Source organism: Kwoniella botswanensis, chromosome 1 (genome assembly GCF_036426115.1).
Source record: "Kwoniella botswanensis chromosome 1, complete sequence".
NCBI lineage: Eukaryota > Fungi > Basidiomycota > Tremellomycetes > Tremellales > Cryptococcaceae > Kwoniella > Kwoniella botswanensis.
Genome location: NC_088599.1, coordinates 11194127 through 11215211, shown reverse-complemented (window position 1 = coordinate 11215211; position 21085 = coordinate 11194127). Strand labels below are relative to the sequence as shown.

Here is a 21085-nt window from a genome sequence, read left to right as displayed (position 1 = left end):
AAAAGTTACAGACAGCTAAAGGCAACAAGTATAGCGTGGGTGTCTTCAGCAGATTTACAACACTAGCAAGGACTTCAAATCGAAGGTTGATGGACTCCCAAGTTGGCACTTGGCCATGGGCTTCTGATCGCCTCTGCCACCTGCGAGTGATCGCGTCGTTAACCTATTGAAAATGCATGAACAACTATTTATCATGAATCTATGAGACTATAAACTCTAATATATAACTATGTCGTAAATCTACCTAAATCGTTCCGACTTTCAGATTTCTAGCTAGAGTTACTGTTATCGGCACATGAGAAAGGACTGGTTATGAGTCCCGATGAGTAGGAGTTCCTGATACTGACAACAGCACTCCAGGTACCAGTAATGACGATGAAGACACCGGCGATGACGATACCAACATTGAGGAGTACGAGCATTCTGTAATACAATGACTTGTCCTCTTTTCGTCGAGGCAAGTTGTCGTGAAGCCACATCCAGCCACATGCTATCATGCACATGAGCGTTCCCAAGGTAGCACCAATGAGATTGACGAGATCACCGAAGAAAGGAATGGCTGGGCAGGACTTTGAGGTCAGCACAAGTCGTTATACATGAGGATGATACTCACCTTCAGCGAGAATGAAAGAGATGGTAACACAGCCGGCGACGGTTCCGAGCCAGACTGCCCAGTGAGTGAAGGAATGAGCGGTCAGATGATCAGAGCCTCTGCGCAAACGAAGATGTCATCAGCAAGATACCCTCTGATCGACAAGAAATCCTACTCACCTCAAGAGTCGAACAAAGATCGCCTTAGCTCCCACATGGGTGTAGATGGTCACACTGACGAATAAACCGGGCAGGGCAACGGCATAGGCGACCTTTTTGATGATGACACCAGCGGAGCCGAGAGCAGGATTGGCGAGATATTGTCCACAGTAGTAGTACACCACAATACCGATTGTCAAGTAGGTGGCGGTAACGATAGATTGACACCAGTAAAGAGCTCGGTCATAGTCCTTGGGCTTCCTCATCTCACCGACAACGTTGAAGAAGGCCGGAGTACCGGAATATGAGAAGACGACCGTACAGACAGCTCCCATACCGCCGAGGAAAGTTCCTTGATGGTTGACAGCAGCGATGTTCTTGTCCCAGGGACCGGTTTGAGGAGCAGCGGATGGACGATCTTGAATCCCAACGGAGATGGTGATGATGAGAATAGCAGCCATGACGGAAACGAATCCGATCCAACCTAAGATTGACACTTTGTTAAGGGTCTGGATCGAAGCGAGGGCGAAGGTGCCGACCATTGCCTGGTGTGTCTGACGTATCAGCATGGTTGTAGAACATGGAACTGGATTTAAGAAGACTCACGACGACAACCCAAGCGACCGTACAAGTGGCATAAGCGGTGACCGCGTTGAAAGCGATAGAGATAGCGACGAAACCGGAACCAGACAAGAAGATCATGAACATAGGGTACGCGATGGTGAAAAACTCTCGGCCCCATTTACCGCCCAAAATATAGCCCACACCGTCCATGGAATATACCTCAGGGTGATTCTTCTTGAACAAACCGACCACATGACCGGTCCAAGTAGTAATGAGACCGATGATGAGGATGACTGAGAGAATAACAGTCAGCACGGCGACATCACATCCAGAACAGAAAGGACTCACTCAGAGCACCAGGGACACCACCCGTAGCCGAAAGCACGGTAGGCATAGCAAGCACTCCCAACGCAATGATGGTTTTCAACATAACGATGGTCGCTTTGATCCAACCCATCGACCTGTAGTCAACTGCCCCCTCCTTTCGTTCTCCGAATACGGCATCGTATTCGGGGTTGTTGATATCGTATTTGTCTCCTTCGGGCACAGCTACGGTATGCGTCTCTAAGCTTCCAGAAGCTGGATAGTCTGTGATATTCTTCTCGACGTCGCTCATATTGGCTTCTCTTGCTGTTTCTGATCGTTGATGGGAAAAGAGAACCCAATAGAGTCAGCTGCGATAGGTATTTAAGGACGAAGAATGTTGCGGGGGACCGAGTCATAAGTCTTATCAATGGTGGAAACTGCTCAAATGATATTCCTTCTGATTCGCTTATAAAGTTTTTCCGCTCATGTTCCGTGGACTTTTCAGCTATGATGCTGGACCATTACGTTAATCATGTTATCTAGGCGGAATCGTTATTACTAAATCAGGGAATTTATCGCCTTGTCCGCCCATCGGTTCGTTCGACGTCACGATTTCCTCATCAGCTTATCATGTGATGATCTCTCCAATTATCTGGGCGAAGGCATGCGGAAATTGACAGGAAGATGAGGATAGATCCCGATAACTGGTCAGAACCGTTCCGATTGATTTACGCGACAGATAACGACTGCTATTGGTAGAGATCTGGAAGGGTGCACTCGACGAGAGCCACAGTTCTGTGCGTGGAATAGTAACATAGAAAAGACAATATGCATGACAACGTATCACAGGCTATGAATTACTGTACAACTCCTTGTTGATCTCGTCAACGGCTTTCCTGGCCGCTGCGACGTTCTCTCTACATGTTCCAAGGTCTGAATGCAGACAGATGGTGAATGGGTTGCCCTTGACGCCAACATCTACCAAGCTGTGATCTACCGCTGCTACCAAGCCCTTCTTCCCCAAAGACAAGGCTGCCTGATATATATCCTCGGTGGTCATCTTTCGACTTCCGGGTACTCCCAATAATACACCTTCTGAGTTGTAGTTCACGTCTACAAAAGCTTCTGGGATGAATGGGATTCCGTACTTCTTGGCGCCTGATTCGTGCAGAGTGTTCGGCATTCCGTAGACAGGAACCTTGAAATGACTTATGGCTCGCATAGCCGCATCGTTGAGCTCTTCATTATTCTGCATCATGATGTACTGCAAGAACGATCAGCTGTGCGGGTGTGTGGATCATGCAGAAACAGTACATACCCACATGCCGTGCGGCTTGATATGGTTCAAAGGTACTCCAGCTTCATCCAAGAACACCTTTAGCGCACCCACTTGGTATAGCCTGGACAACAACGGATCGTTCAGATGGGCTTCAATGGAATAAGCAGGAATTGACACACTCACATCTCAGAGTACGCTTGCTCCGAAGTCATTGCTAAAACCCTTCTACCGAAGCCAACTTTGTCGGGGAAGCCAGGATCTGCGCAGATCATGTTAACACACTATTTTATTCACGAAGGAATGATACTCACGAGCTCCCACTTTGATGCCATGCTTCTTGGCCAAAGCTACTGTCCGCCTTATAGTTACTGGATCTCCCGCATGTCCGCCACAGGCGATATTCGCGGCATCAATGAGAGGCATGAGATCTTCATCTGGACCGCATTGCCAATACCCAAAAGCCTCCCCACAATCCACGTTGATCTCGACTCTTTGGATCCGGTGTGAGCTGCTCGATGTGCTGTTGACCATTGTCATGAGGATGGGGAATGTTGATGTACGAACGAGCGCAAGTCAAGATGAATATTGACCTTAGACGGAATTAAGTGTGTGGTACTAACTAACTTTTGTTGATGCATCCATCAATCAGTTACAAACAGATCCACCGACAAAATATCCATCAGCACCTCCATATCAGGGTGATGCCCCCCCCTAGAGGATCCCGGGGGGATTCCGAGGAATTGATCGCTTAAATGATCCTGTGCCTGTGGGACGCAATCCCTGAATATCCTCCACCCAATCGATAAGCAGGCATTCACATATCAATTCAACCATAAGAGTAACCGGTCTCATCAAACTCATTATCAACGACCTTGCATAACCTCATTCACCACCGCAAATCGAATAATCGATCGCTATGGTGCTCATCATCGACTCATTTCAGCGTATACGCAAAGTGCTTATCGCCAATAGAGGTGAAATAGCCTGTCGTATAATCAGATCATGCAAGGAACTGGGCTTGACGAGTATAGCAATCTACTCGAAAGCGGATAGATCAAGTGCCCATGTTAGGTTAGCAGACGAGGCTTGGCTGCTTCCTGGCAACGACCAGACCGCTTATATAACGGAGGAGGATGTTCTGGAGATCGCAAGGAAGAGTGGCGCCAATGCAGTAATTCCGGGATATGGTGAGTGCAGTCTTCGGGCAGCAACCGTGGATCTGCTAAGTATGGTATTACAGGTTTCTTATCTGAGAACGATGGTTTTGCCGAGAAAGTAGAAGCAGCCGGTCTAACATGGGTCGGACCTTCTTCTGAAGTGATTACGAAGTTCGGGTTGAAGCATACTGCACGTGAACTAGCTGTACAGGCGGGAGTCAGTACACTTTTCAACAATTCTGATCTGACTATTCATGCTGATCGGATTCTAAGGTTCCTGTCATCTCCGGTACCGATCTGCTCAACTCAGCGGAGGAAGCCTTGGTAGCAGCTAGTAAGATAGGCTATCCAGTGAGTCTATCCCTGTAACTCATTTCATCATATGACCCAGATCAAGCTAACAAGACGTATCAGGTCATGCTGAAAGCCACAGCGGGTGGAGGAGGTATGGGTTTGCAAATATGCTGGAATGAATCCGAGATCGAAGCTGCTTTCCACTCGGTCCACGCCAGAGGTGCAACCTTGTTCAAGAATACTGCTATGTTTATGGAGAAATATGTTGCCAAAAGTCGTCACGTTGAAGTGCAGGTATTCGGGAATGGGTTGGGAGGAGCCGTTCATTTTGGTGAAAGGGAATGTAGTATCCAGAGGCGACATCAAAAGGTGGTCGAAGAATGCCCTTCCCCTTTTGTTCACAACAGACCAGGTAGGTTCGATTGTCATCAGTCATCACGGTCAACGTTGTGTGCTAATCTAAGTGATGTATCCCCAGAACTGCGAGAACGTTTGACCAGCTGTGCGGTATCATTGGCGAGTAACGTATGTTATGGTAGTGCCGGTACAGTAGAGTGAGTGACAAGTTGTGTTTCATCCTAAATCATCGAGCTGATCTTTTCATTGAAGATTCTTGGTGGACGATACGGACGGATCATTCTACTTTTTGGAGATGAAGTAAGTAGACAATTTTATTTCCACCACATGATAGAAGCTAAATGCAATACAGCACTCGATTACAGGTTGAGCATGGTATCACCGAGATGTGCTACGATGTCGACCTCGTCTCGCTCATGCTTCAGCAGGCTGAAATGCAAGCCAGAGGCAGAGGCGGCCTAGAGATGACCGCCTTGAAAGCGTTGCAGAAAGACAGCCCTACTGGTTTCGCCATTGAAGCCAGAGTATATGCGGAAGTACCCTCAAGGAACTTTGCTCCTTCGCCTGGCTTGCTACAACATGTGGAGTGGTATGAAGCTGAGGGTGTAAGAGTTGACACCTGGATTCAATCGGGAACCAACATATCCCCATTCTACGACCCCATGATCGCCAAAGTTATCGTGTGGGATCGAGATTCACATGATCAAGCTACCGATAAAATGTTAGCGACGCTTACCCAATCGAAAGTCCAAGGCTGTCCGACCAACTTCCAGTATCTCGCTGCTATTGTTGGCTCGAACGCGTTCAGAATCGGAGATACCACCACCGCATTCTTGACCAGTGATCACTTCAACTTCTCTCCTACTACCGTAGACGTCATTTCAGGTGGAGCTTATACGACTGTCCAAGATCTACCAGCGAGAAAAGGTGTCGGCAATGGTGTACCTGAAAGTGGTCCCATGGATTCGGTTTCTTTCCGAGTCGCCAATCTTCTTGTGGGTAATCACGAGAATGTGGAGGCTTTAGAAGTTACTCTTGTAGGGCCCGAACTACTGTTCCATGCACCTGCCATCGTGGCTGTCACTGGAGGTGTGGTGGACGTCTCGATCGATGGGGGGAAGGTCGATATGTACACCTCACTACTGGTACCTGCGGGCAAGAAACTGAAATTGGGTATGGTGTCTTCCGGATGTCGAAGTTACATCGCGATCAGAGGTGGCTTCCCTACAATCCCTGTATATCTAGGATCCAAATCGACAACTACCACGCTGAAATTGGGAGGTGTACAAGGGAGACACTTGCTTCCCAACGACAGTCTGGACCTGGATCCTCATACAGAAGAATGGGCTGAGCATTACAAGCCGATCACAATCCCTCAAATCGCCCGATTAGACGGTCTGTGGAAGAACAAATGGGAGCTTTATACGATGCCAGGGCCCCATGATGAACCAGACTTTACCACCGAAGAAGGTGATTTGTCACTGTCGCAGCCCTGAACTTCGTAGCTGACTCCGTGCTTTAGATCGAAAGACTCTCTATGAGACTGAATGGAAGATCTCTCACAATGCGTCTCGGTCCGGGTATCGTCTCAAGGGACCAAGACTCCAGTGGTCAAGAGAAGACGGTGGAGAAGGTGGAAGTCATCCCGCAAACGTTATCGACGAGCCTTACTCGTATGGTGGGCTAAACTGGAACGGTGACGATCCGGTCATTCTCCCAGTGGTAGGTGTTCCCATCAGTTGGCATATAGCCCTGAAGCTGAAAGTCTTCACAGGATGGACCGATGGCTGGAGGTCTCGCTATTACCAATACGATCGTACGTGGTGATTTCTGGCGACTCGGCCAATGTCGACCGGGTGATTCGATCCGATTCAAAAGGATATCTTGGAGCTCGGCTCTTCTCCTCCGACGCAGAACGGAAGAATATGTGTCACAGATCAAGGGATTCATCAACGGCCAAACATCTTCTGGCGAATTAAAAACCATCAATATCGACCTTCCGGAGGATTGGGATGAGACGATATTACATCATACACCTGTAGATCCCGTCAAAAAGACAATCGAAGTCAAATACAGACAGGTGAGCGGATCTTCTGACATGACTAAGTGAAGTTAGCTAACTAAATCTCAGGCCGGCGATTGTCATATACACGTTACCTATGGTCCTATGATCGCCAACGTTCTCATCAGAGTTCATATACAGCATCGACTGAATAAGATTGAAGCTGGAGAGGTCAAAGGTGTAGTAGCTGTGATCGGATGCGCACGATGTAAGTCATTTTTTGGGAACTATTGCCCCCTCAATGACTTGTCACTAACTAGTAAGAACACAGCCTACAACGTCCAGTTCGATCCTCTTGTCACTACCCAGGAAGAAATGCTTGCCCGTCTGATCGCTCTCGAAGAAGAACTGGAAAGCGCTTCTCACTCGCCTCTACCTAGTCGATTGTTCAGATTCCCTATTTTGCTGGACGATCCGCTCTCGAAGAAGGCTATACAGGATTACATGGCGACCATCCGTGAATCTGCGGTGTACTTACCCGATAACATGGAGTACATCGCTAAAGCCAATGGGGTCAAAGATAGAGATACAGCCTTAAAATCCATCGTCACCTGTCCTCAGCTCGTAGTTGGTGTCAGCTTCTTAGCGGGCTTGCCATTCATGCTGCCTCTCGATCCTCGATTAATTTATGTCGCTCAAAAGTACAATCCTGTACGAGCTTTCACCGCTGAAGGTACCGTCGGTCTGGGTGGCCCTCTCACGGTCATATATCCGATGGAATCGCCTGGTGGGTATCAGCTGTGGGGCAGGACGTTGTCTACATGGGATCCTCATGCTGCCAAACCAGGCTTTGACCACCCATGGCTCTTACGGGAATTCGATCAAATCCAATTTTACGAGGTGACGTCTGATGAGTTTGACAAAGTATACGAGCAGTTTAAGACCGGTCGTCTGAACTTTGACGTCGAAGCAACTACGTTCGATCCTGCTTCTTACGAGAAGTTCATCGATTCCATCGCCGATGAGGCTGCAGAGTTTGTTAAGAACAGAAATCTAGCTACGAAGGCTGTCACTCAAGAGGAAAACCGATTAGTGCAAGCGTGGCGAGAGAAGCAGGCTCAGAACACCGCTGAGGGTGGGGACGACGCTGGTTCCGAGAGTGAGTAATGCCACGATTATCGGCATAGACGGTAATTGATATTCACTTCTCTGATAGGCGAAGGTGTGAATGTGATTGCACCTATGACTTCGAGTGTATGGAAGATCAACGTGAATGTAGGAGATACAATAAAAGATGGCCAAGTGGTGGCTGTCTTGGAAGCTATGAAGATGGAAATCGGTAGGTTGCCGTGTGCCTCATGCGATGATTTGTAGACCGAAGGCTGATCAAAATGTGCCCTCTTTCTCAGCGGTACGAGCAGATGCAAGTATGGATGGAAAAGTAGTCAAGAAAATCGCATCACCTCCAGGGACTGTATTGGATCCTGGTCAAGTCGTCATATCGCTGGCCGCGTAGGACCCAAGGCAAGCAGGCGATGGCTTAGGGTGAGAGGCGAAAGGGGACAAGGGGACAATCCGTAGAGTTCTGGCGATGTATGTATTTATAGGTCATCGGAAGAAACATATGTATAGGCTCTGATGGTTCGGAACTGACTGCAGCCTACAGATTCACATGAGCATTCAGTATTTGCAAAGTCTCGGCAGCGAATGAGAATGAGTCCGAGATGGGGGTGACTCTTCGGGACGAGGGATGCCACACTACTGTACAGTACTGTACCAAAACAAGGGTAACTCGTGTTCCTCAATGCTGTAATAACTTGATCTAAGCGAGTCCATGCAATATCTGCCCTCCTGTCGTCTTCCTTGTTGGTGCATATATAACATTTTGTCATACATAATATTTCCTGAATAGCTCCATACCTTCACCTGCTCCTGCATCCGGTTGAAAAGCATCTGGAAGAAGTAGCGTTCAGTATTGGAAATCGCCCAATGACCGATATTGGAATTGTCGGGTTTGGACTATGTCTTCTCGGTCCAATTAGATTGATCACCTTCACATCGCAATAATAAAATATAATGTCAGCAGGAGAGTCTTCGACACCTGTGGTACTCGACCACTCACCTCCCGCCAAACCAAAGAAGAAGCGGACAAATGTGGGAAAGGCCTGTGAGCCGTGTAGGAGGAGGTGCGTCTGCGTGTGAAAATGATGAGGGGGAGCTTAAGCCTGATGTCAGCTGACGTGAATGATAGGAGATGCAAATGCGATGGGATTCGACCATCCTGTACTACCTGTGCGGTATACAAGGTGAGTCATTATATCCCTATTGAGTGCCATTATCATGTGTGTATGTATGTATATCTGACTTCAGGAATTGGGAGTAGGATGAATGCTATTGGGAACCAAGGGAAGATTATCGAAAGCCCCTCTCTCGTCAACAGGTCCAAGCTCTCACCACTCGTGTACAGGACCTGGAGAGACTCCTGAGAGAACATGGTCTAGACCCTGGTACAGCCGGAGGCGGTGATGCAGCCGGTTCGGAGGATGATGAAGGAGAGCATAAGAAGGATAAGAAGGATAAGGACAAGATGGAGGAATCTACAGGCGATCTCAGGTCATGGTCGCAGGATCATCTGGTGAGTGGTCATTACCCCCTCATGTCCACTGAATCGGCGAACTTCCTTCGATGGTCATTCTGATTGATACCGTGTGCATAGGTGGAAGGGGAAAAGGGAGAGCTACAGGTGCATGGTCCAACATCCGCTTTCCGTCACATAGGTAAATACAGCAACGAACGGGTCAACAGGTCAAACCAGGACATGTCACCGCAGTCACCAGATCCCCTCCCATATGGGTTTTCCAGATATCTACCTTCAGAGGTATACATAACGCAAGAGCAGCATGACCAGGCTATTGACAGGTTCTTTCGGTTCTACGCTTGTTGGGGTGAGTCTGGTGCTGCCTATCATCTGTGCTGTCACTGAATGCCCTTTGCACTTTCAATCAGGACAACGGACCAATCCCATCCTATTCCGTCAAGATCTTCACACTGCTCTGTATACCGACAACCATCACCAGCAAATAAAAACACCTCATTACTCACCCATGCTTCACAATGCGATACTAGCGATAGCCCTGGGAATAAGCGATGAACCATACCTTCGAGCTTCGGAAACACGTAGAGTATTCGCAAAGAAGGCGAAGGATCTCATAGATGATGAAGGGATGAATCCTACCGTAGCAACAGTCCAAGCTTTTGCTCATCTGGCGTCCTATCACAGCTTGGAAGCTGAGCATAATTTGGGGTGGTTGTATATTGGGCAGGCTCTGAGAACGAGCTTAGCTTGTGAGTTTTCCAGATCACTTTCAACTTTCTCTTCAACCGCCATCCTGTAGGCATCCAGATACTAACGGGTTTCCTTGGGTCGGAATAGTGGGTTTGAATATGGACGATACCAGATTACTGAAAAAAGGGAACGTGACATCGATTCAAGCTAGAGAGGTGAGTGGTGTCTGCCCCCTCAACACAAATCATCACTCACCGTAGACATATAGCGGAATGTCACATTCTGGACGACCTTCATTCAAGAAGGATTGTGGGCACCTTACATTGGAAGATCAATATCATTACCTGAATACACCGCTTTGCCCCCCACAGTAGATGAAGAGCTGGATCAGCTCATATGGCAGCCTGAGGATCCACCCACAGGAGAGGACTGTACGTTGAAAGCTCAACCTGGTATGCTCAGTACGACGTTCTGTCATACCGTGAAATTGATGAGGATCGGTGAGCGGATCATGAATACGCTGTGAGTCAAGCAAGCAACTATCTGGATGCATCGTTTGCTTACGGTTATCTACAGGTATGGTATCAAAGCGGACATGTCGACGTTGATACGCACAGGTGTGATAAGTGAGATCAGGTATGTCCGATCAATCTTGTCATGACATTAGCTAAAACCTCCTCAGTCTCTCTCTTAGTACATGGCTGGAAAGCCTGCCACCTTCTCTCACATTCCATAACCACGCTCCCAAAAATGCTCTACCTCACATTCTCATGCTTCACCTATCACACGCATGGCTGGTCATTCTTCTGCACCGACCGTTCTATCGACCGCTTGCACCGTTACCGAATGGGTCAAATAGTGATAATGCTATACCATCGGGAACATCAACCGCAGCTTGGGCTGTCAAGGTGAGTAGGCACCTTTTATTCACGACGAGAGTACATCTACTGATAAACAAATGTGCTCAGCAATGCGACCGTGCAGCACTACATATGATCACCCTCCTTACCACTTGGCATCGATTCCACAATCTACGTTTTTGTCCTCCGACCGCTATTCAGTGCTGCTTTATCGGTGGAACAACCCATCTTCTATCGTTGGCCAGCGCACAGTCGCCCAAGAGACAGATGGAATCCCTCAGTAGAGCACGAGAATGTATAAAGTTGATGAAATACATGGCCGTCTCTTGGCCTGCCGCTCAACATCAGCAGATTCTGTTGGAGAATCTTCTATCCGAATATGGGATCTCCCAGGGATCGCAGAGATTGACTCAGCAGATCGACCGAATGCATTTGACGAAAGACGAACCAGGTCAAGAGCCTAGGCAGACAGCTCAATCAGCACCAGCGACGGACTCAGGCAGTTTGACACATAATCCAATGGCCTTACCCCCAATGCTCGATCAGTCGGACCTGTACCATCCTCAGAACGCTGGGATTGCGGTCAACCCCAACATTCCGATTCCACCTAATCTAGTTGCTACTCCGTTGAATGTCACTTTGGCCCCTTCAACAGGAGTGATCAATGATCTGAACACATGGATGGGATTGGGCTTGAATGGTGACAGTGTCGGTCAAACAAGGTATTTTTTCTCCTCCCTTTTTCGATCTTTCATTCGCTAGAAATGACTAAGCCAGCACTTCCCGCAGCTATCCCTCTAATCTGATCAACCCAATATCATCCAGCTTTGATGCTTCAGCTCTACCGTCAATCATCAACAGCTTGCTTCCGAATCAGAATCAAAATCAAAGCAGTATGTTCAGCAATCAAATGAATCAACTGGACCATCCGGCTTGGGATCCCAATACATTCGAATTGGATAGAGACACTCAAGCTCTCTTGGATAATATATTGAGACCTCATTTAGACGTGGAGGATCCGTTGCAGTACGATTTCGGTAGTAGTTTTTAGGGACCGTTGTCCATTGGCTCATTCGTTGTATACTCTTATTTCGACTTTTAGGATGCTGTGGGCGTAAGCATTAGGTACCAACAAGCTCTTGCATGTCTTTCCATACTCGTATCCTGCCCATGGATGAAATTGATTCTGTGGGAAGTATTGATCGGCTCTTATAATTCTTTTGCCCACTTATACGCTCCCTGGTGTTTACAGTATGACTCGTCCAACCTAATGTTCTGAGCTAACACAGATCTTCAAGGTATCTTTGGCTGAATTACACCTGCACATTCGACGTCATCCTTGGAATAGAACTGTCTGGTCGGCCTCTCTACAGTATTCGAACGTTGTTGGCCCGGTAGCATATCATATCTCTTATGTCCACCTTATCTTCTGAAACAACAACAAACAACTAACAACGCTCAAACGACATTGATCCCCGACACGACCCTATATCTGTCTTTCCTATCACCTCCGAACTGAGTCCATCACCCTTTCATGGTGCTCAGATATGTCTTCCGCTGTTTGCTCCATACCGACGCCTCAGCATCCGCGCAGACTACTTGACATTCGACTGTGTCGGAACACCGATACCACCTGTTTCGTATTTCCCACTCGCGTAACCCACTGCTTATGCTTTCCCCATTCATGCACTAGCGTACCTCACCTGGCGTCATGACCCCTTCCTGTCACGCTCACATGACAACAACACGAAACATTGACGCCGAGGGTACGTGCGACTCGGACATGGCCTAATGTAGTAGCCTAGGCAATCTAGCGAATGCTAGCGACGCAAAAGCAAGGTAAAGGCGACACGGGTCTCGCAGAGCCTCGCACCTCTCGGATACTGGCTCACTAAAACTATTCAGAGGACAGCAGGAAATTTCACAACTTCTCAATCTACAAGGGTCAAGAGGTGTTGGGATCTCACTTTCAGCACTCCAGGCTTGTCAGCTAAACAAGTCCGACATGAAACATCTCTACGCATCCGTACACACCAGGTCCGTATGCCTAAAGGAGTGTTGCATGACTCAGTCAGATTCGCAGTTTTGGTGGTATCAAGCTTGCACAGACTCGACAAGATAGGCGGCTCGAATGGGGCGCTTTTGGATCTTTGACCTAAACTGAGTGGCTTTGGTAATCACTCCGTGCTATCAATGGAATCCAGGTGTGCGGACGAACAAAGAGAACAGGTCAGATCCTGATGTGAACCCACCCATACAGGAGGTGGCAAGCAGGCACAGACGACAAGACTACATTTTTACGGTTTTTGTATAGAATTTCTCTCAATTTGTTACGGGAATTATTTGCAATTTGTGATGGATTTCCTCTCAGACTCCTTCACATTTCGCATAAATTGTATTTCCTCCTCGCAGATCGTCGGCTTTCACGTCCTTCCTCCTTGATCATCTGACCATTTCCAACATTATCACAAGTGTCTACCTCCCACTAGCTTTCACTTTAGACAACTGTCCGGTTCTCATCCTAAATAGGATTTTGTAAGATGAGCGAATCGATCGAGCAGATAACCTTGTTATCAGTTTTAGTCGAAGTGGCACCAGTGATGGTGAAGTTGGTAGCACCATTGTAGTTGGAAGGTGAGTCGTTACACCATGAGGCATCGGTACCAGTTGATTCCTTTTCAAGGTCCGATCAGCATCTCATACACTTGCTGATTGCTTGACACTCCGCAAACTTACAATGACGATGTTGCTGAAAGCGAGGGGGCCGAAATCCCAAGTAACACCGTTGAGTTCGATTGCGAACACAGCTTGGTTGAATTTTTTGTTGGCTGTATGATCAACGATGATGATTAGTCCTAGCTGATGTCTACTCCCACATCAATGGCGACTCACCAAGGGGGAAACTGCCATCTACGGAGGCGCCCTCTTTGCTGACATTGGTATCATATGCGGTACCATTGGAGTTTAGAGCCATGTCGTAGTGGACAGTCTGGCCGTTGGCGACACTTATACCACCACCCCAGGACAGACTAGGATTACCACAGCACCATCCGGGAGAGAACCACCAGGAACCTGATCTTCCGTCGAGCACGGGCTGAAATACTCCGGTGTGATCGGAGTCTTGGAGACCAGGCCAAAGGTAGTAATATCCTGCGCCAGGAAGTGTAGGTGCCACCATGTCGCCGGCGAAACGAGTGAAGTTAGCGCCAGATGGAGACAAATAGGTCAAGAAGTGCCAGTCTGCAGCTTGAGCAAACACGGGAATGAGGCCGACTGCCGTAGCAATGAGAGGAAGTGTAGACAGCATGTTGCGAAGAGGGACTTTGTTGCAGTGGAGAGTATGGCTGAATTGAAGAAGTGGGTGGTTGTTGGACTGTGTTGCTGTCGTTATAAGAAGAGGGGCGAGTGAATTCGATTTGCCCCTCTTTATATAGCTTTTCAAAGAGGTGTATTCTTTCCGTGCGATCCCGAAACGGGTCATGTCATGGGCCACGATAAACAGCTCCAACACCACTATAGAGCTGCACTGTCTGTAACGTCAACAACCCCCATCTGCGTCATCGGCGTAGGGGCGAAAGCATAACGCCAGTGATAATTAGGTAGAGACTCACGAACGGGACACCTTGAGACCCGGAAAGTGGAAATTATTGTCGCAATAACACCACGAATCAAGGCTCAAACTTCAAGGTTTGCCGCTATCTTATTCAGGAACCCTTGCAAAAACGCTACGGATGAAGTAGGCCACTAGTGATTTGGGCTAGGTACTGGTACGGTCAGTGTTTCGGAGAGGCATGATCGGATTTGATGTAATGTCATCGATCGACGGTGACCATACATAACATTCGCGTTTGGAGTAAACTTTTTCCTGTTGTGGGTGAGGATTTATTCCATACTTACACGAGAATGGACTGAACACATATGTGACTGCCGGTCCTCTTTCGCCCAGTGAGCTCGCGTCAAGTCCATTTCTCTCGTATGTTAGAAGACCCGGCAATTGTGGAAGAGAAAGTTGGATTGGAACCGCGTGTGACCGCCCCCGCCTCGCTCGGGCTCATTGGCCGGCATGGATGAGAGTTTGATCATGACACCATGAAACATTCCGATCCCATGGTTCCTGAAGGGGACAATCGGTGTGGAGTCATGTCCGATTGACATGAAGGTCACATCAAGGTTAGGAGGGATTTGTTCTGCCTTCGATCGGGCGAAACCTCCTTGTGCAACGCTGAACGCTCGTTCTGGTACTGTAGACTGACCGTGAGATCCGAATAAGCCAATAGAAAGAAACTGGTAGCGAATTCGTAACGCGAAAATGAGGCACGTTCTATTTTAGACTGAAACCATGGATCTAGGATCCGAGAGGCACTGGCTGCACCATTATGGTCGTTCCTCCAGGATATCAACAACGGAAGCAAGATGAGATGCTTATGAGGTGAATCTTGTACCCTTTCTGTCAAACGTGTCGATGAACGGCCTCGGTCCGTCAATGCAGCTGCTTTCTCGATGTAGTGGAGCAGTTGTCGCACAATGGGGTGCTGCTCTTCAGTGCTAAGCTGGGCTCGTCAGGTCTCGCGGTCAAACGCTTACTCAATTTCAGCCCAAGCATATATCACATACTTACGCCAATTATCGGCGCATGTGGTCAAATATGGCGAACTCCCGCACTCGCATGTAGGGATTACCTCGTGCGGCGCTTGTATAGCTCCACGTGAAATCAAAAGGTGATGATGTGAAATCCGTTATCGAGCACCTTCTGAAGTTTTACCTCTTGCCTCATCGTCAGGTGTGTCTGACCAGATGTAGCGAGTATCCGAGCAAGTGGGGTCAGTTAATCACCTGGTTCAAGGTGAACTCCCAGAGGCGAAGCTAATCGAAAATGTAAGGATATCGACAAGGTGAGTGCTTCCTCGTAACAGCCTACCTCTCATGCACTGTTGGATAGGTATGATTATGGTCATGATTATAACTATGATTATGGTTATGATTATGACTATGATTATGGTTATGGTTGGCTACTTCAAATGTGATTCCGATTGTGAGAGCAGCTGGGTGCGTGCACGCGTGCCCGGTATACTAATTCCATGGCACCCTTTCATATCGTACGGCGGATATTCTAGCGATGTCTGAACTCGTGTAACTACACATCGCAAGCAGACAACAGCTGATTCGGCACCATACAGCCATAGAACCATTCAGACAAGCCCTTTGACGCTATCACCGCTAGCGCAGAGCCTGTGCTATTGGACCGCTTCAATCAGTCCACTCATCTCGGTGGATACAAACCCCGATGTAAAGGTGGTAGGAGAAAAGCTGTTTGGACCGGTCATCGTCATATTCAGGCTGGAAATCGAGAACGAAGCAATTGGTTGAATCGGCCAGACACATCGTACAGACCAGCAGCATTGGTACTTCCCAACAATGCCAGCAAGGAACCTAGGTCAACTCAGCAGACCGACTGAGGTACAATAAGGTTGAATCGATGTGATATCTTGCGCCACAGTGTACCGTTCAGAGAATCGAAACATTCTGGTATGGTCCGAGGTACGGAACGTGATACCTGGTAGGCTTTTCAGTAATTATCAAACTCTGCCCCGATTGCTATGGGAATTTTCCATTACCCGAGCCCGGACTGTCGAAACAAAAGCTGACTCTCTGATCTATCCGAAGACCGGTCGTGGGACTTGTAGTAGCTGATATGGATTCAGGGTAAGGCCTGTATGGAAGGAGGAAAGCGTGGGATTACGTTACACAGCGGTAGAACAACATGCAGAGAGGAATTTGGCCTATATGAGTCGGATGAGGACTTTTTCCGCCATGTATTATCACCGCACAACGAAGATATCAATGTCCATAGAGGTATGATCCCCTTATGAATGACCATATCAATTCACATACTGAACATACTGAGACGACTACCCATCATCCAGAAGATAACAACAATGAGAACTTACGTTTCATCATTCCTCATTGTCCTTTGTTGAGGACCCGACCAGTCACAACAGTCCCAAAGTAGCCTACAAGTCCTCGGCAGACCAGAATCAGCAAGAAAATCCGAAATTTCAATGATCATGACATTCATACATAAATGGAGCATGAAATGATTCATGGACTGAATGAACCTCTCTTTAACGCACCTTCAAGATGCTCACATACTTTATATTGGCCTGTCTACTAACAGCGGTCAAAGCTGATTACGCCTCCGAAGCAGCCGACTCTGACTCATGCGCTCCTTCTACTCCTGAATCATATAATTTGGAACTACATGTAGCTTCGGTATTTGTGATACTGGTGGGATCCGGTATAGGAGTTTTTCTGCCAGTTCTGATGGGTCCTAGTTCGGACGTCACTCAAAATGTGGTTTTCCGAAGAACATTCTTTGTCCTCAAGTACTTTGGTACTGGTATAATCATCAGTCTAGCGTGAGTCGTAATGTCATACAAATTGCTATAGGTATCCTTGCTAATCCTGCAAGAAAGTTTTTGTCACCTGCTCCAAGACTCTTTTGAGACATTCTCAAAGTGAGTGTTCAAGCCTTTTGCTGAGAGACGCCGAAAGTGCTAATCATGTATCTCAGCGAGTGTATTGGTGAACTGGGCTATGAACCTACTGCACCTGCCATAGCGATGGGTTCTATGCTTGTGATCTGGTTGGTAGATTTCTTCGGTGCTAGATGGGTGAGTGAAATACAATGATTCCCTTAAATGCAATCCGATCTCGTTACGCAAATTAATCTGTAAATCATGCTTTGATCCCAGGCTGCCTTTAAGAATCCCTCAGACTGTAAACCGGTAGAAACCGTTGCGAAAGTATCGACGCCTGAAGCTATAACACCAACCAGCGATTCCAAACTCATGTTTCAAGATTTATGCTGCGAAAGCGGCTGTCGGCCTCTCCAGGAGCTCGATCCGACTTCAAAAAGGGCACATTGGGACGTGCAGTTGCTGGAGGGTGGAATCGTGTTTCATTCTATAATGATTGGAGTGGCTCTAGGAGCTCAGACAGAAGGGTTCGAAGTTACTTTTGCAGGTATGTCATTAGGATGTAGCGTCAGCAATTCAAAACTTATAAGCCAATTGAAATCATAGCCCTGGTATTCCATCAACTTTTCGAAGGATTGGGTTTAGGTGCGAGGATAGGCGCTCTAGTCTGGGTGAACGCTAGGGGTGGTGTAGCATGGAAGAGATGGATAATGTGTATGGCCTATACAGTCATAACTCCAGTTGGAGTTGCCATCGTGAGTCGGCTCCTTACATTCAAACCAGAGCATTGTGTACTGATCATCGGGAACACAGGGAATTGGAGTTCACCAGTCTTTTAACGAGAACGGGAAGGCCGAATTATTAGCTATCGGAGTTTTAAACTCGATCTCTGCTGGTATATTACTGTACAGTGAGTCGCTAGAGTCGTAAAGGTGATGTCAGATACTGACCATACCTTGCATGACAGGCGGTTTGTGTCAATTGCTGTATGCCGAATGGGTAGTAGGAGATATGAGGGATACTTCCAACGCCAAAGTTGTATCTGCTCTTACGGCTTTGGGCTTAGGTCTTTTCGCAATGGCTCTAATTGGGAAATGGACTTGAGAGAACCCCTCAAGTCAGCGGTTACTATTGAAACATCTGATAGGACATAACGACGATGTATCAAAGCAGATCCATAACATGGTGACTCTGGCGTTGGACAATCTTGCGAATGATCTCGCATACTGTGCATTTGAACAGCAACTTATGAGCCGGGCCCGAATCTATCGGCAATTTATCCGACTGCCGAAAGATACTTGCACCTAAAAGCTAAACTAGCTGTACTAATTGCAACTCATATGAAAGGACCGCAGAACTGGAATTTGTGCTTAGGGAAAGACTGTGAGCACGAGCTTGCGGGGATGAGGTGGAACCCCAAAAATGCAAAGATCCTCCTTGCATGGAATAGTCGATCCTACAGGTAAGGAATGCCTATACTGAACTCATGTTTCAACTCCCCTTTGGCACCTCGAAAAGCGGATGAAGCAGATCGTGATATGATCTCCCTAATAGATCCGATTCCTGCAGGATTTTCAAGACCTATCTTCCGCTAATTATTGTATCTCTCCCACTCAACCAGTGCGGCCATTGCTAAAGCTTGACCGTAGGGCATGGAAGTGATCGGCACATCCTTGTAGAATTGAAGATCGAGTCCTACTCTCGTACCGTATGATACATTATTGACCTCTCCACCAGCATCAATTTGAGCAACAACCCCTGCTAGACCTTTATTGGCAGTCTGAGTGTATGTTTCCCCGCTAATAAGCCCCTTTACAAATTATCCGGAAACCATTATCAGACGACGTGAACGAGAAAGGAGAAGTGATGCTTACCAATCTCAAAGACATGTAGATTCCGGCTACAAATCCTGCCGAGGCACTTGTTTCCACGTAAGAAGTCGGATCTACAAGAAGTGTGTGCCATAACCCAGTCTTGGAATCTTGGAGTGGTATCAAAGCGTCGATTTGCCTCTTAAGAACAGAGATCAGAGTCAAGCGAACGGGATCATCGACTTCGAGTCTGTCGTTTAGAATCTCCAGAAACATGGGAATTGCAAGGGTAATCCATGAATTGCCTCGAGCCCATAGTGCGCGGGCGAAATTATGACCATACGAGGGACCGTCGGTATTGGTAGAATATCCTGTCGGCTTGCCGTCCGGAGTGAACTCCCATCCATGATACCACAAGCCCGATATGGGGTCCATAAGATATTGCACGTGAAGCAAGAACTGATAGATTGATTCCTTGATATACTGTGGTCGATTGAACACCACGCCTATCTTGGCCAGGGGGATCACGGACACTGCACACATAAGCCAACTTCCTGAGTTATTTGTACTCACTCATGAGGGTGTCGTCCCATAACTGATTCTTGTGTGAGCTCCGATAATTCACTGCATATTGGTATCAGCTGCTGGACCAGTAGATGTCGCTAATCAAAGTACTCGCTATGTTGGAAGCCGCGTTCTTCAGTCCTAGGCAGCCCATTCATAGTCCATTCGGCCCATTCATCAAGCCATGCGTTCCATTTGGGATTTTTGACTTTCCCGTCCTCGACTAGACAGGCCAACGAGTAGAAGGGTGCCATGGTGTTGATGTTTTTGGGACAACCCTTGCCATCGGTTACTTTGCATTGATGCTCGAACCAGTCGATGATGGTCTGTATTGAGTATGCAGCTGATTGCGAGTCGGGATGCAATTTGGCATGCTATGTGACAGTAAGTCTGGTATATTTGATGGTCAGTTGCCACCGGAAACGACTTACATGAGTGAGGGAAGTATGCGCAACACCATGGGTCCACTCCCATCCATCCCAGGTCTTCGTATTTACGACGAAACCATCCGGCACTAAGCCCATTATCAGCCCTCAGTGTTTGGCATTCGCGGATATTCGAGCTTACAATGCAGGAGGAAATCGCCTTTATCATCCTTGATGTTTACAAGGCCATCCGTGAGAAGTCGGATCAGTCGCTCGGCATCATCCACGGTCTGAAGGGGCTGAGATTGCATGAGTGGTTCTGACGCAATGAGACAAGAATGACTGGAGGGGTCTATGTGAATGATACAAGAACAATCTGAATGAGAATTTGTTTGGGTTGAACATGCGTATTGGATTTTATCATGATAACAGACCTTTGGCTTCACATTCGGAGTTGCTTTTGCCCGTCTCGGTAAGAATGAAGCCGACTGTCAGTCAACCTTTTGCACTTCCAGATAAGAGAATGCTGCGATTGACATTGTGAAGACAGAGGACACAAATGGAAGAATGCAAAACGATACGCACCATCGCAGCCGCTATCACACATCCGCTCGATCTTTGAACCGATCATGAGATGAGCTATGACGTCCGCGTTGTGAGCGATGGTGTGCCGGATATCTTCCACAACTTACACCGAGAAAGAGTCTAGACCGACATGTGACCTGCAAACTTTCATCAATCCACCAACATCCATGAATTGTCAATCACGAAGACAAGGACATCCTTAGGATGATGTCTTGCATGTCCCTCGCTGCGTTACCCAAATAGCTACCATGCAGTTGTGATACCTCAAGATATTCCAGCAGTACCCCCAATCATGCCTGAGGTGATGCGAAGACTTGCAATTTCAGTCGATAGGTTGTTGGCGGTTGTGAAGCGGTCCTGCCGGGAACTTCAAAGATCATATAAGGAAGCAGAAGAGTTCTTGATTTTACCGCAACTCATGTCGGGACC

The 21085-nt window shown here is 47.6% G+C and overlaps 7 protein-coding genes across 7 annotated transcripts; 3 read left to right on the top strand and 4 right to left on the bottom strand.

The window, feature by feature from the left end:
• Positions 1-269: 269 nt before the first annotated feature.
• On the bottom strand, positions 270-1930 carry L199_004215 (uncharacterized protein; the record flags this gene model as incomplete). Its single annotated transcript, XM_064889943.1, has 5 exons — positions 270-559; positions 614-711; positions 772-1295; positions 1357-1607; positions 1663-1930. 5 exons carry the CDS (start codon positions 1928-1930, stop codon positions 270-272), a joined length of 1431 nt encoding a protein of 476 aa, XP_064746015.1.
• Positions 1931-2470: 540 nt separating this feature from the next.
• On the bottom strand, positions 2471-3430 carry L199_004214 (uncharacterized protein; the record flags this gene model as incomplete). Its single annotated transcript, XM_064889942.1, has 4 exons — positions 2471-2884; positions 2939-3020; positions 3083-3158; positions 3211-3430. 4 exons carry the CDS (start codon positions 3428-3430, stop codon positions 2471-2473), a joined length of 792 nt encoding a protein of 263 aa, XP_064746014.1.
• A 385-nt stretch (positions 3431-3815) lies between these two features.
• Positions 3816-8225, top strand: L199_004213 (urea carboxylase; the record flags this gene model as incomplete). The annotated part of the gene is made up of 13 exons (XM_064889941.1): positions 3816-4086; positions 4140-4273; positions 4330-4407; positions 4471-4762; positions 4829-4904; positions 4960-5007; positions 5060-6177; positions 6230-6429; positions 6482-6787; positions 6839-6977; positions 7041-7868; positions 7926-8048; positions 8119-8225. 13 exons carry the CDS (start codon positions 3816-3818, stop codon positions 8223-8225), a joined length of 3720 nt encoding a protein of 1239 aa, XP_064746013.1.
• Positions 8226-8785: 560 nt separating this feature from the next.
• On the top strand, positions 8786-11906 carry L199_004212 (uncharacterized protein; the record flags this gene model as incomplete). The annotated part of the gene is made up of 11 exons (XM_064889940.1): positions 8786-8895; positions 8961-9015; positions 9093-9344; positions 9426-9654; positions 9716-10054; positions 10143-10210; positions 10264-10517; positions 10572-10631; positions 10678-10903; positions 10964-11577; positions 11645-11906. The coding sequence occupies 11 exons, from the start codon at positions 8786-8788 to the stop codon at positions 11904-11906; spliced, it is 2469 nt and encodes an 822-aa protein (XP_064746012.1).
• Positions 11907-13376: 1470 nt separating this feature from the next.
• L199_004211 (uncharacterized protein) lies at positions 13377-14162 on the bottom strand (the record flags this gene model as incomplete). The annotated part of the gene is made up of 3 exons (XM_064889939.1): positions 13377-13529; positions 13592-13683; positions 13748-14162. The coding sequence occupies 3 exons, from the start codon at positions 14160-14162 to the stop codon at positions 13377-13379; spliced, it is 660 nt and encodes a 219-aa protein (XP_064746011.1).
• Positions 14163-16993: 2831 nt separating this feature from the next.
• Positions 16994-18435, top strand: L199_004210 (uncharacterized protein; the record flags this gene model as incomplete). The annotated part of the gene is made up of 7 exons (XM_064889938.1): positions 16994-17271; positions 17329-17370; positions 17427-17526; positions 17608-17878; positions 17938-18086; positions 18145-18241; positions 18299-18435. 7 exons carry the CDS (start codon positions 16994-16996, stop codon positions 18433-18435), a joined length of 1074 nt encoding a protein of 357 aa, XP_064746010.1.
• Positions 18436-18922: 487 nt separating this feature from the next.
• Positions 18923-20382, bottom strand: L199_004209 (uncharacterized protein; the record flags this gene model as incomplete). The annotated part of the gene is made up of 6 exons (XM_064889937.1): positions 18923-19141; positions 19206-19648; positions 19716-19766; positions 19822-20080; positions 20138-20220; positions 20274-20382. 6 exons carry the CDS (start codon positions 20380-20382, stop codon positions 18923-18925), a joined length of 1164 nt encoding a protein of 387 aa, XP_064746009.1.
• Positions 20383-21085: the final 703 nt, after the last annotated feature.